Source organism: Ursus maritimus, unplaced genomic scaffold (genome assembly GCF_017311325.1).
Source record: "Ursus maritimus isolate PB19 unplaced genomic scaffold, ASM1731132v1 scaffold_10, whole genome shotgun sequence".
Lineage (NCBI taxonomy): Eukaryota > Metazoa > Chordata > Mammalia > Carnivora > Ursidae > Ursus > Ursus maritimus.
The window spans coordinates 15,220,101-15,235,514 of NW_024423344.1; the positions used below are offsets into that span (position 1 = coordinate 15,220,101).

At 37.1% G+C, this 15,414-nt stretch overlaps 1 protein-coding gene across 1 annotated transcript in view; it reads left to right on the forward strand.

Moving 5' to 3' along the window:
- Positions 1 to 15,414, forward strand: part of NBEA (neurobeachin) — a 664,295-nt gene that overhangs the window by 603,582 nt on the left and 45,299 nt on the right. Inside the window, exon 47 of the mRNA XM_040622005.1 lies at positions 972 to 1,124. Coding sequence (XP_040477939.1) covers positions 972 to 1,124 — 153 coding nt within the window. The remainder of the gene's footprint in view (positions 1 to 971; positions 1,125 to 15,414) is intronic.

A 15,414-nucleotide genomic window follows, 5' to 3' on the forward strand; every position in this document is an offset into this window, starting at 1 on the left:
CTTATGCTTTTCATAATATAATTTAAAGTTAATTTAACCCTGATCTTGATATTTGAAAAGATTATTGTTGGTTTTTTTTAATCATTGTATAGATGGTATGCATAAAAACTACAATGGTTTTTGTTTTCATTTTCTCCCAGTTGCTTAAAAAAAGAATAACAAAAAAAATATTTCTAGGGTCATAAAAGCAGTTCATTTCTATATCAGATCTATTCCAAAGAAGCATAAGCCTCATGTTAGACATTGTGCATCAAACACAAGTTTGCCTGGAGTCAAGTTGTTTATGCCATCGTTATAGACAAGTAACACAGGTTGTCTTTGCATCCAATTTATTAAGAACTGTTATTCAGGTGCCACGTGTTACATATTTAAAACTTATTATCACGTTGTATATCGTCTCTTCATTGTGTTTAGTGATAGGTACAAAAGTAATTAATTTTTCCAAATTATGAAATACGAGTATTAGTCTTTTATTATAAATCATGTAGTATAATTGCCATTGTGATCAAAAAGAAAAGTAGAAGATATTACATGATTTTTAACCAATACTGGCAACAACTTTTTTTTTTTGATTTGGGTATTTCGTAATAATATTCAGACAAGGTTGGTGAGTGGCGTAGGCTTATAGATACAGCTTTACCTACTTGTTTAATAGTGGTCTTGTGAACTACTGTTGACCCTGTGACCCATTTCTCTAAACCAGTTCTGGCAAAGACAAGATTGGAAGTCTTATAAACATAAATTATCAAATAAAATGTTCAAGAAAAAGATTTGTCTTCTCTTTCCTTCCCCTCTCTTCCTTCTCTTCCTCTTATATAAAGAAAATCAAATGAAGAATAGAATTAGGTAATAAAATATTGAAATTAAGTGAAGAAATTCTTTAATTCAGTTCGTAGTTAACAAGTTTTATAATAGTTTTATTCAACTCATTTTTAAGGTGGTCTAATATGCCACGTTTTTATTCCTGGCAGGAACTAATTCCAGAGTTCTATTACCTACCAGAGATGTTTGTCAACAGTAACGGATACAATCTCGGAGTCAGAGAAGATGAAGTTGTAGTAAACGATGTTGGTCTTCCCCCCTGGGCAAAAAAACCCGAAGACTTTGTACGGATCAACAGGATGGTAAGAGAGATTTTGTTTTTGCTTGAGCAGTCATCAAGAAGTAAAAACATTCTGTTGTTTTCTTTTGTTTCTAACTATTGACAAATTGCCATTTAACATATATAAATACAAGGTTAAAATTTTAAGAAAAAAGGCAAGCATTTTACTATTGTCTTTTGACATTGTTCTTTATTGTGGAGTGGATTTTCCTTTCATGAAGACTAATAAAGGAATGGCAATTCAGTTACATTTGCTCCCTTAGGAGAAGACAATCAGATGAGCATCTGTTGACTAATATAAGATATTCTAAAATGCTTGAAATAAATGCCCATTTCTTATTTTTGTCTACCGGCTAAATCTGTACTCTTTTTTCACTCATAAAATATTCAAAACAAAATAATTTACATTTAGAACATATTTGCATGCAAGAAATCGTAAGCTGTGAAACATACCTTAAAATGTAATATACTTGTGGGGCAGCTGCGTGGCTCAGTTGGTTAAGGATCTGATTTTTGATTTCGGTTCAGGTCATGATCTCAGGGTCCTGAGATTGAGTCCCTTGTGGGGCTCCGTGCTGGGTATGGAGCCTGCTTAAGATTCTCTCTGTCCCTCTCCCTCTGCCCCACACCCCCCCCCTCACGTGCACATGTATGCACACACAAGCGCATGTGTTCTCTCCTTCTCTCAAAAAAAAAAGTGTGTGTATATATGTGTGTGTATATATATGTATGTATATATTTATATATATATATATATAATATACTTGTCTTTAAGAGAACACCCATCTAGTAAACATTCTTAGATTGAAAATGTCATTACTTTTTAAATCTGTGTGACAAATATGGCAGATATCTGGATGTTCAGATAAATATGTGTAAATGAAATATTTGCATGTGGGAATTTTATAGATTTTGATATATTTTATCCATATTTAAGGAGATGTTAATCTCAGTGTGGTTATGGTATATGGAAATGAACCACTTTGCCAAACAACCTCCCTAGTATACTATTATTCTTAGTACATCGAGGAATTAAGAAAGTCATTGACTCAAAATATATTTTTAACTGTTTCACTTGCTCTCAATTTTTTCCAACTGTCTTGTAAATGTATTTATTTTGTTTTTACACCCAATTTATTTGAATCAGAATCCAAATAAAGTCCACATTTACAATGGGGTTCACATATTCCTTAGTCCATTTTTTTGGTAAGACTTACATAATTCACATATGTCACACAGATATAATTCACATACCATACAGTTCACCCAGGTAAAGTAAAAAAATAAATAAATAAATGGGTTTTAATTTATTCACAGAGTTGTACAGCCATTACCACAATCAATTATGAACATTTTTATCACCCCATAAAGAAGCCTAGTACCTTCAGCACCTTCCACCATTTTTCCCGGCCATCCTTAGGCAACTAGTAGCCTTTTCTGTCTCTAGACACTTACTTATCCTGGACATTTCACACAAACAGGATCATATAATATGTGATTCCTCCCTTCACCTCTGATTTTGTGTGTGTGTGTCTGTCTGTCTGTCTCTCTCCTTTTTCTGGAAGGGGGGACTTCGCTGTCAGTCCCATGCTCCCCTCAATTTTAAAACTATATTTTCTGTCTCTCAGAAATATTTTACTTTTAATATATTTTATTTTAAAGCTATTGCTGATGTGGTGAAAGTACTGTATATATAATCTGCAATCTGGTCTCCCCCTTTTGAGGGAATGTCATGTATTGCATTACTTATAGGTATGATTTCTCTCACTTTTCAATCTATAAATTGTACTTCCAGATATATGGAGTTATTATTTCATACTACGTCCTTGAATAACAGATTTCTTCAATTTACATTGTTTAATGTGAAGAATTTGTACTTCAGGAATGCATTATACTTCTAAAATCTGTACTTATTTTTAGAATTGGTCATCCAATTTCCATACTATCCTTACATATTTGAGCGCTGGCTGTAATATCACTGTAAGGATACCAGATCTACAAATTCAACACTAGAAACCTGCCACATATCAGTATATTTGTAGAGCCCAGAACTGTGCCTGACACAAAGCAGTTGGTCAGTAAATGTCTGCTGAGTGAATGAATGAATCACCCAGGGATAATAATCTCAATGATTTTAATATATTGTCTAGTTTTGTCCAAACTGGTTAAACTGAATTCTCCCTCTGAAACTAACTATAAAACAAACAAACAAACAAACAAACAAACTGAATGAATCCTTCACCAGTCCAACAAGGTAGCCAAAAATTGTTGGACTGGATTTTTCTCTTGTTCATGCTATTGCACCCAACCGATTAAACAGAAGTTTTCATGTAGGTGCTAATAATAAATACTGTATTGGAAAGAGNNNNACTTAGAGTTTAATAATTTCCTACTCTTGAACCTGGGCTCTGCCATGTACTAGCTTCACTGCCCTGGGTAAATTGTGGCGCATCTCTGGTCCTCACATTTCTCTTCAGTAAAACGTGGATGATACCTTATACATGTTTTTTAAAAATCATTATCAAAAAAATCATTTGTTTTCAGTGTACAATTTAATGATTTTTGGTAAATTTACAGAGTGGTGTGACCATCACCACAATCTAATTTTAGAAAATTTCCACCATCTCAGAAGGATCATATGTCCATTTGCAGTCACTCCCCATGCCCACCTGCAGCCCCAGGCAACCACTAGTCAACTTTCTATCTCCATAGGTTTGCCTTTTCTGGACACTTTATAGAACCAGAACTGTGTGATAATGTGTTCTTTTGTGTTTGACTTCTTTCACTTGGCATTGTTTTTGAGATTAATCCACGTTGGAGCATATGTCAGTACTTTGCTCTTTTCCGTAATGTTATTCCATGTATGGATAGGCCATGTTTTGTTGACCCAGTCACCAGTTGTTGAACATGTGGTTTCCACTCTTTGTTATAAATAAAGCTGCTATGAACATTCACATACCAGGCTCTATGTGGACATATGTTTTCATTGCTTTGGGGTATATACCCACAGTAGAATTGTTGAGTCATGGTAAACTTATGTTTAACTTTTTAAGAAATTACCTATTTTACAAAATAATTGTACCATCTTACATTGTTACTAAGGATGACTCTTTCAGTTTCTCTGTATCTTCACCAACACTTGTCATTGCCTGTTTGTTTGTTTGTTTGTTTGTTTATTATAACCATTCTAGTGGATATGAAGTAAAATTTCATTATAGTTTAATTTCCATTTTTCTAGTGACTAATGATGTTGAGTGTCTTTTTGTGTGCTTTTTAGATGCTAGAACATTTTTACATATATTTTAATAAAACATTAAATAGTGATTCATTATAGATACAACCTTTGTGTTCCTCATTAGTGAAAGAAGTTCATATGCCCCCAGAATTAATAATTTTATTAATGATATGCCTAATTGAAAAAGAAAAGGCAGTTGTGCTTCTAAAAGCAAATCCCCAAAACAACATCGTACACAGAACTTCTTGAATATAGGGAAAGATAATTATTATGGATAAGAAACCATCAGGTAATTAGTACTCATATAAACTAATGAGGCAAGACCATACACACTTGACTAAATTTGCAGAAAAATCACAAAGCTTCATTCATCTAATATGATGGGTAGTAATATAATCCAACCAAATAAACATTCCAGATAAAGGAAGTTTCTAGATTTTTATTGCTAAGTGAAAACTTTTTTGGAGGTTTGTTATTTTTCTAAACTTTTTCACTACTTGGTTTCCTCTCCTCTTTACAAAAGAAGAAACTTCTCTTTATCATGAGTCCCCATTATTATTCTATGAAGGCTAGAATTCAATATCTGTTCTTTTTCAGCTATCCACACGCTTCCCTTTAGAGCCATACTGATTAGAATGTGTTGCTTAAATTCCTCTCTAGTCTACAAAACCAGTTAATCAAACGTATCAAAGCCTTATGGTAAATGCGAGTCAGTCAAGTGCTAATTGGGGCCCCGAGAAAATGGAAACTTTGTAGCTTTGGTGGAGTGACTATATCTTCTGCTTTAGCTTTCAGTGGTCATTGGCTGATAACGTCCAGTTTAGGAGTGAAGTTCTGAAAAATGAAGTGATAAAATTCTACCTTTAGTAAGTGGAATGTTACTATAGAGCATACCCAGTTTATACATCTCCTTACAGCTATATGACTTTCCTAGTACATTCTCCCNTCCCTGGGATAGCTGCTCATGTTCGTTGTCTCTGCTGTCCTCATTCCAAGACTTACTGCTCACAACTGCTGCAAATCAGGATGTATATACCCTAATCTTAGGCAACTCACCCCATACTCCAGTGATGGTCCTGAGTCATCCCAATATGAGGGCTGACTAAGATACAATAATGGCAGTGATAGTCCGTATAACCGATGCCATTTTTGAGTGTTTATTCTTTGTCAGATATTATGCTAGAGCTTGAGGCACATTATTCAGGGGCATTATTTTTAATCCTCAAAAAGTCTTCTAGGAATTATCCTGAAACCCAGCGAGGTCAATCATCTTGCCAGATATCACCTACTTATCAAAGTGGCAGTGTTCTTATCCACAGTGTCCAGGATAAGATGGTGACTTAAGGAGCTGTGGAAAGGGAGAAGGAAGGGAGACATGTCTTCTAACAAGAAGCCAGTACCTTGGGGTCAGCTGAAGAAAGGAAAGAAACAAATGGGAATTGATCCAAAACCAGTAGAGTGTTCCAGCCCCCACGGCCATACAGACCTGACTTTCTGGGATCCCATTTCTACCTCTTTCTCCCCCAGCCCTTACCCTGAAAGGCTCCCTTCCCAGCTGGTAAGACCTCTGCTTAGAGTTAAGGAAGTCCTAAGTTCCACTACCCAGCAGTTGTGAGAGGAAGGCTATCCTTTAACTCTGCAGGTGGAGGAAAGGCAAAGTTTAGAGTCACACGCAGAATTTTAGAGCTTGCACAGACCTTTATTTGAGTAAGGAGACTGAAACCCAAAAAGGCCAAGTGGCTCACCCAAGGTCTTAACCCAAGTGCTCTTTCTAACTTACCATGACTGGCATTGCAAATTAGAACTCTGAATGCAATATCCCCTGTACCCATTGACCCACTGATCTCTAAAACTTTACCTGTATTTTGAATTAAATGTGGCTTTATAGATCAACTTGAGAATGAAGCAGATTAGACTAATGCTGTTTCCATTGCAATATCTATTCCAAAATACTACAAGGAACTTTGGAATATAACCTAGCTGTTTTCTGTAAACTATTTATATCTATGCATGGATGACCCCCAAATACCTAATTTTGACTGAGACTTACAATTGAGTTTTAAGTTATTTAACTGAATTGATCATATGATCACCACAAAAGATTCTTTTAAAATCTCTTTTCCTTAGAAATACCTGCCTTTCACCAAATGGTTTCATATCATTTGGGTCCTAAGAGAATTTAGCAGATTGTTCATTGAAAGATACAGCCTGAGAAATGATTGTGAGTGACACTGTAAAGACAAGCTAAACTCTAAAATAGATTTTCCCTCTTAACTTTAAGAAAGAACAAAATTCATGAATACTTTTCAGTAATAAATTATTTTATATTTATAATTGCTCACAATACTTCTATTGCATCTAAATAAAATACAAGAAATAATTTACTCCTGATACTAACCTTACCAGTTACTATCAGGTGACTGATAATTAATCACCTGACTTCTGTTTATATGCCTCCTATATCCTGTCTTTCTATCAACTTAAGTGCTGCTGAGCAAACTTTAAGACAAAATGCAGTGCTTCTGGGGTGCCTGGGTGACTCAGGCGTCTGCCTTCAGGTCAGGTCATGATCCTGTGGTCCTGGGATAGAGTCCTGCGTCGGGCTTCCTGCTCTATGGGGAGTCTGCTTTTCCCTCTGCCCCTCCTCCCACTCGTTCTCTCAATCTCTTTCTCTCTCTCTCTCTCAAATAATAAATAAATAAATAAAATCTTTTTTAAAAGTTCAGTGCTTATTTAAAATGAATCTCACTATTTGCTGTCACTGTAAATACATATTTATCAAGTTAAGTGTGTCGTCAAGCCAAGTACATATAGCGTGCTAGGAACTATAAAGAGTGCATGTAATACGGTGAATTAACTGTCCCTCAAAGACTTGCCCTCACATATTCAAAAGAATTAAGTTTTATAACTGACTAAAATATGAGGGATAAATACTTGTGCATTTCTGAAAATATCATAAAACATTTTCAGAAATGCATCGTATTTATTTGTAGTTCTTTTTTTAATTGAGGTATAATTGACATATAACATATTCTTATTTACATATTACATATTTATATATTACATGTTATATGTTACATATTTATTATATTAACACGTTCCAACTTGTTTTTGTAAAGAAATGAGAGAAGCAAGTCACTGGGGTTTTTCTCTATTCTAAACCAAAGTCCTGTTATCTTATAGGCATTAATGAGTCAGTTAAGACTTTAACTAAATCTTTACTCCATGGGGTGAAATACTTTACCAAAAATTCTGCCTGTTTGGAAAAAATCAAAGTCTTGGTTCTCTGCAGCACCGGGATGCAGTACCGGGTTAGATCGACCATATGTAGGCAGTGTCTGCTAGCACGGACTGGCTGGCTTGAGAAGTGTCTATCCCCCCTGCCTTCTTTGCCTGAGATTTCCTTGAAGGGACCCTGCAGGACGGGAAGGGAAGGCTGCCGTGGTGTCAACAAGGCTCTGCCTCTGTAGCCGCCATTCTCGGTTGCGTCAGAATTAGAGCTAACGGAAAAATGGTTGGAAAGTTGGAGAAATGAATGAACAAATGCATAAAAATTGATTGATTCATCTCCTTTTTCTCCAGATAGGTCTTTCTCCTATCATTTCAAAAAACATCTTTAATAAAGCATAACCTTGAGAACTATTTCAAGAATCAAAAAAAAAAAAAAAAAAGAATTAGAGCTAACGGGCAGTGGGACGTGCCGCCCCTGAGACCAGTGCCCGGCAGCAGATCTCTCAAAGGACGTCTTAGGAAGAGCAGTTGTGTGTCTCCGCAGCTGCTCTCCTCCCTCAGTGTCCCCTGAGCTGCTGTCCTTAGCTCACCATTGCCCCTCACAGGACCCTCTGCTCCAACTTCCGGTCAGTTTTCCCATCATACTGATAGGAAATGACCACACTGATGTCATGCAGAAATCATGTCAGGCCTCTGTGCTAACACTAGGAAGCTTCATCAGTCATGTGCCTAGCTCTCATTTTTTTTCCTACTGAAGGAATCGTTATCTGATGACTATTAACTCTAATATACAAAGCCTGAGTGGTAACAGAAAATACAGAAGGGCTTAAATTTTCCACAAATTCCATGAATACAGCCTTCATTCTTTCATATTGTTTTGTAACATTTAAAGTTTCTAACTTTGTACCAGCTGGGTAGCTCATATAGGATTTAGTTCTTAGGAAATAGGTTTAGAGAAAATGTGCTCTAGTGTATGTATAATTTGGGCTGGGATTATCTTCAGTTATTTGAAGGGGTTCTTTGTAATGAGCCTAAAGTATAAAATGAAAATGTCATCTATCCCAAAGAAATGACATTCGCAGTGGTAAAAAAAACATTCATCTCTTTGTATGGATTAGTATTCTATATCCGTGAGCATTGCCTCCTTCTTCTTTCAAGCCGTCATTAAGGAATTCAAGGCAAAGAAGACAAAAGTAATATTATAAAAAGGGATGATATCATTGATGATCAATCAGTTTTATTATCTCATGGCAGCAACTGAAAAGGTATTTGATACATTTTGTAGAAAATTTTTGTATGTCTACAACCTAATTTCCTTCTCTTATTTTTAAAAATGAGATAGTACTTTGATTTTTAAGGACATACTTTTTTTTGGTTAATTGGTTTTCTGATTATGGGAAATAATATATGTATAATTAATTACAGTCATTTATACTTTTGTAAATACAGGGACAAGGATTATGTTTTACTGAAGAACTGTGAAATCCAAAATTCGGTCTCATTAGAAAAACTGGAAAACTGATATGGACACTTTGGGTAGACATTTCAATAAATTCTAAGTGCATTGAGTTCATACATCAAGAATTGGTTTAATTTACCCACACCCAGCTAGGCTGATTACAACCGACTCACTCATGAAACATTAATAAAGCACTGTGTTCAGTTCTAACATGATTATAATCTGACCTCGCCACAAAGGACAGAAATAGAGAGTATCTCTGATAACATTACCCTAATGCTGGGTTCATCAATCATAATCTGCCCTTTTTTAAAATTTGTTTTAGAACAAGGCCTTTCACGGATGTGCACTGATAATCTCCTCCGGCCCTCAGCCCAGCAGATCCCTGGTGCTCCTGGACCAGATGCAGAACATTCTCCGTCTGCGGAGCAGAGCACAGTGCACTGAGGCAGAGAAAGCAGAACCCAATGTGGTTTTGCTGTTGCTGTATTACATCCTTTATACGATTTTCATATTTTAAAGAAAAAGTCCCTTTTTGATGGGTAACAATTTGCATTTGGGGTATATTTTTATACTAAAAAGCACATCCTGCTCTGCAAAGAATTTTCCAGAAACGAGAACGTGTGGAAGCGTTCTTCAGCAAACTCAAAATACTGAGACACAGATCTTGCGTTTAGGTGCGTGCCCCGCCACATGTCAGCTCTGACGCCTTGGACAAACAAGGCACCCTTAATCTCTTGGCGCTTCAGGGTCCTCCTTCTCCCTGAAACTGGGGATCTGTTTATTCCACAAATCTTTGAGCCAGCCCTGAGGAAGGCGTTATGGAAAACACGAAGAAGAATTGAACATGGATCCCACTCGAAAGAAGCTAAAGTAGAAAAATTCCTTCTTTTATCCCAGTCACGAAGGGCCTGTTACACAGTTCACGCTGCTCTGGGCTCTGAACACACGAACATGAGCAACACAGTGAGTGGCCCTCGGGAGCTCACACTCTCGTTAGGAACATCGACAAGTACACATCAGTCCCAGCAAACGCTGGTAGCTACTGTAATCCGTTCATTCAACAGATAATTATGGAGTGTTCCAGGCGCTGTTTCATGTGTTTGGAGTATACCGCTGACACTGACAAAGACCCCTGCCCTCATAGAGCTTACTTTTGATCAAAGGGAAACAGACAATAAAATAGTAAATAAGTAAAATATGTAGTATGTTAGAAAGTAATCAATACTATGGGGGAGAAAAGTAGTGGAAGGTAAGGGAATGGGGAATACTAAGGGTGGGTGGTCAGGATCCCCTCACTGTGAAGGTGAGATTTGCATTAAGACCGGAAGGAAGCGAGAGAGCGGACCGGAAGTGTCTTGGGGAAAGACCGTTGCAGGCAGAAGGGCCATGTGGAGCAAAGGCCCTGAGACAAGGATGTGCTTCCCGGGGAAGCCAAGGGGCTGGGGTGGAGTGAGCAGCGGGCGCCTAATAGAAGACCGAGCAGCAGTGAGGCCAGATCACATAAGACCTTGAAGGCCAGCGTAAGCACTTTGCATCTTTACGCTGAGTGAAATAGAGTCATCGCAGTGTCGGAGCAGAAGCGTGCCGTGATCTTGCTTATATTTCGCAATCATCGTTCTGGCTGCCGTGTTAGTTATGAAGTGTTGAGGCACAGGGTGGAAGCAGGTTTTATGAGAGATGATGGTGACTTGGGCCAGGGCAGTAGCAGCGAAGGTCGTAAGAAGTAAATCAATGACTATTACTCAGCCATCAAAAAAGAATGAAATCTTGCCATTTGCGACGACGTGGATGGAACTAGAGGGTATTATTACGCTAAGCGAAATCAGAGACAAATACCATTTCACTCATATGTGGAATTTAAGAAACAAAACAGATGAACATACGGGAAGGGAAGAAAAAATAAAATAAGATGAAAACAGAGAGGGAGACAAACCATAAGAGACTCTTAACTATAGGGAAGAAACCGGGTTGCTGGAGGAGACGTGGGTAGGGAATGCGGTAACTGGGTGACGGGCATTAAGAAGGGCACTTGATGTGATGAGCACTGGGTGTTATATGCAACTGGTGAATCACTAAATTCTACCTCTGAAACTAATAATACAGTATATGTTAACTAAATTGAATTTAAATTTAAAAAATTTTTAAAGAAAAAAATAATAACAAATATAGTAAAGTTCAAGCCAACGGCCTCTCTCTGCAGCTTCCTAGCTGTGGCCATTTTCCCTCAGATTTCTCTAGTCTTATAGAGGCAAGTAAGTGGTAGGGGACAAGTGTGGCGAGTGGTGACGGATAGAGCAGCAGAGATCCATCATTACATTTAGTAATTTCTGCTCGAAATGGGCTGGGGTGGGACGTTTAGTGCCTGCTGTCAGCTTAAGAGTTTGAGCAGCAGGAAAAGCCCAAGTTGACATGTTTATCTCCCACTGGATTGTAATATTTTTGAGGACATGGAATCTTTATTCATCTGTATATTCTCCAAGGCCAGTTTCTAGCACAGGGTAGATAGATGGTCAGTAATTTGGGGCTGGAGAGAGATTAGAGAATTTTCACCTTGCTTATTTGCATTGCAATGGGACATGCTCCTAGAGATCAGAGCTTTTGTCTTGTTTATCATAGTATCTCTGGGGCCTAAAATAACTGTCTGGCATTTAATAGATGCTTCATCTTGAATGAATGGGTGAACGAATGGCTGTTGCCTTTTTGTGAAATCCTCTTTCCCCAGCTATCTTTATAGTTCACTTCCTCATTGTGGTCCTTAATTGTCACAAACTCAAAGAAGCCTTCTCTGACCACCTCCTCCAAAATAGCAGTCCCCTCCCCATCCATACATACTCCTTAACTTTCTGTCCTACCTTTCTCTTTTCTTTAGCACTTACCCACCTTCTGGCATACTCTGTATCTTACTAATTATCTGGGGTTGTATTGATCTCCCCCCACTACAATGTAAACCCTGCATAGCAGGGGTTTTGGTTTCTCTTATTCACTGCTATAACCCGAAAATCTAGAACAGTATCAGCGCATAGCAGATGCTCAGTCAATATTCGCTGAACGAATGAATGAGCTTCTTTCCCACTCCTGACATTTCTTCCTTCTTGTTACCTACACATCTTTCCCATTGCTTAATTAGTTAGCCAATAATATTTATCAAATATTTACTATTTAATACGAGGTTAGGAACTATGACAAATGGAAAAGAAGCATTAGATATGATCCCTATCTTCAAAATGCTTATATTCTAATTGAGGATACAGTATTGCAAGTTTGAAACAAGTGCTAATTGGTAATAACCCCCATTTGTTTGTATAGCTCTTTCCAATTTATATGCAAATTGATTTTCACAAGTAAATGTGTATACATTATCTTACTCCATTAAACAGGAGGGTACTGATTTCAAGTGTCACAGAAATTCATAGAAGAATTCATAGCGTGTGAGCTGGAGAACTCAGGAAGCAAACCTTGCCCTTGAGTCAGAAGGGTGGCTAAGACCTGAACAAGAAGGAGGAGGATGAAATGGTTTCATAGGGGATAAAGGAGCAACAGAGGCTCAAAGGTTGTAATAGCTGCTATGTGTGAGGGGCTGTGAATTGTCTGTGCTACTTGGAGCCAAGGATGTATATCTGGAAGTCCTAAGACCTAGTGAGGGAGGGTGGGATCAAGGTTTGAAAAGGCCTTAGGGGTCAGGTAAAGTTTACTCTAATGTTTTGCTGGAAGGACCACGTGAGTGTGATGGTTTCAGAAGTCTGTTGCCCCAGCAGGAGGCAAGACAGGTTGGATTAGCCAGATCGGAGAAAGAGGCTGAGGTATGTTGCAGTCGCCCAAGTGGAGAGCAGTGAGCGCTAAGACCAGGGTGGGGCTAGTGGGACTGGAAAAGAATCCTCTGGATTATACATCCAGTAAGCAATCAAGTCATAGAATAAACCCCCTACAGAAGCAGTAATGCAAAGATTTCTGATTGTCTGCTTGACTCTATGCAACTCTCTTTAGAGAATTTTTTTCAGTATCAGAAGCAGATTTTTGAAGCAATAAGAGAAAAGACTTGAAAGTATTCTTGCTCTAGTCTAGAAGAGGAGATGGAAATTCAGTATTCTCAAATAAAAAGAATTCAGGAGAAAACAAATATTCTTTCCACAGAGTTAATTCCACTAGCCTAGTTTCCTTCTTTGTAAGTTCAAAGATGCTTTATCCTAAACCTGCTAGAGAAAGAATTCTCTAGCATCTAATACCCATGGGACAATATGGAAATTAGAATTAGGTAACTATTATCCATCTAAGAGATATCCTCTCTGGTTTAAATCTCACTCTTTATTTCCTTCCTCCCAGATCCCCAGGGTAGAATTATGGATTGGGAATTGGTTTATCTAGGCTTAAAGCAATTGCTTCTGCTTTTAGATATGCAAGTAGAGGGTAAAGAAAGCTATTAAGACCATTATAACCCTAATAGCTTAGTAATCAAGTATTTCTTTATATTTTTCCATTGTAAGTATTTGCAATAAAATCTTGTTTCAGAGTCCAAAATGGGTTTGTACAAGAAAACATAGTTCTGTAAAGAACAAATAAGCAGATAGCATGTTTCAGTAATAGATTGATACTACTTAGAGTACAGTTAAGTCTCAGTGTCACGCTTTAGCTTGAGATCGGTCTTTATGCTTTCATTATGGGGTATCTCAAATTCGATTGTCAGGTATGCATTTGATTTAGAATCAGGGTTGGCTTTTAGATGTTCTAACTGGATTTTCTTTTTTCTCCACACAGTGACTAGCAAGACAGTCTATAAGACACTGTCTGTTGAATCTGCTACCTTTTTCTTTGTCATTTAATTTTATAATCCCCCCCAAAAAAAACCTAGGGCAAAATTATTTAAGCAATTAATTGTTCATTGATTCACTCTGCTGCCTCTCTAACATATAGAATAGGATAGGATAAATAACTATAGACTTAGAGATTTTTTAAATTGAATTAAAGATTATTGTAAACAAATATGAACTAATAATTTTTTAAGCTGAGATGAAATAAATACTGAGAAAAATATATAAAAGGTTGGAATTGGCACCAAAAGAAATAGAGACTTAAAAGCCTTAAATTTAAATGGTAAAATCTTCCATCTCCAAATTATCCAAGGCCATATTATTTTACAGGTAAATTCTACCGAATTTTCAAGAAGTAATAAAGTCCTTTCTTAGGAAGTATTTGCAGAAAACATGGCAAGCCATCCATGAGGCTACTGTGATCTTGATTCCAAAAGTAGTTAAAGGGAGAAAAAAAAGAATAAAAAAATAGGGCCATTTCATGTATAGACATAAATACAAAAATTCTATGTAAAATATTACCTAACAGCCCCCAAATTATATATATATAGATATGTAATATTTGTGAGTGTGTATATATATAATGTAATGTGTGAATGTGTGTGTATATATATGTTATATATGTATATATATAAAATTTGTGAGTTTGTATATTTGTGTTACAAAAAAACTAACTATTTAAGATTAGGAAAAAGACAAAGGTGCTTCATATCACCATTATTGTTTAATGTAGTCCTCAAAGTTAAGAACAATTCTATAAGAATTCTATAAGAAAAAATAAAGAAGCTATGACTAATAAGACTTGCCAGAAACAAAATCAACTTAAATCAGTGGCATTTTTTGGGCGCCTGGGTGGTTTAGTCCTTAAGTGTCTGCCTTCGGCTCAGGTCCTGATCCCAACGTTCTGGTATCGAGCCCTGCATCGGGCTCACTGCTCAGCGGGAAGCCTGCTTCTCCCTCTCCCACTCCCGCTGCTTGTGTTCCCTCTCTCACTGCCTCTCTGTCAAATAAATAAATAAATAAAATTTTTTAAAAAATCAGTGGCATTTTTTTACATCATCAGTAACCAAATAGGAAATGTAATTTTAGAAATGTTATAAATGCATCAAAACTTATGGACTGTCTGGGAATTAACCAAAAACTCCCACATCCTTTATGGAGAAAATATTAATTTTTAACTCTAATAAAATACATAGAAAATAACCTATACAGGGGCGCCTGGGTAGCGCAGTCGTTAAGCGTCTGCCTTCGGCTCAGGGCGTGATCCCGGCGATCTGGGATCGAGCCCCACATCAGGCTCCTCCGCTGGGAGCCTGCTTCTTCCTCTCCCACTCCCCCTGCTTGTGTTCCCTCTCTCACTGGCTGTCTCTCTGTCACATAAATAAATAAAATCTTAAAAAAAAAAAAAAAAAAGAAAGAAAATAACCTATACAAGTAAAGAGACATTCTAGGACCTTGGATGGGAAAACCTAATATCAATTTTCCCAAATGAACCCATAAATTTATGGGACTCCTAATCACAATTATTTTGATGTATCTGCATGCACTTGCTGTAAAAGTTATAGGGAAGAATAAAGGT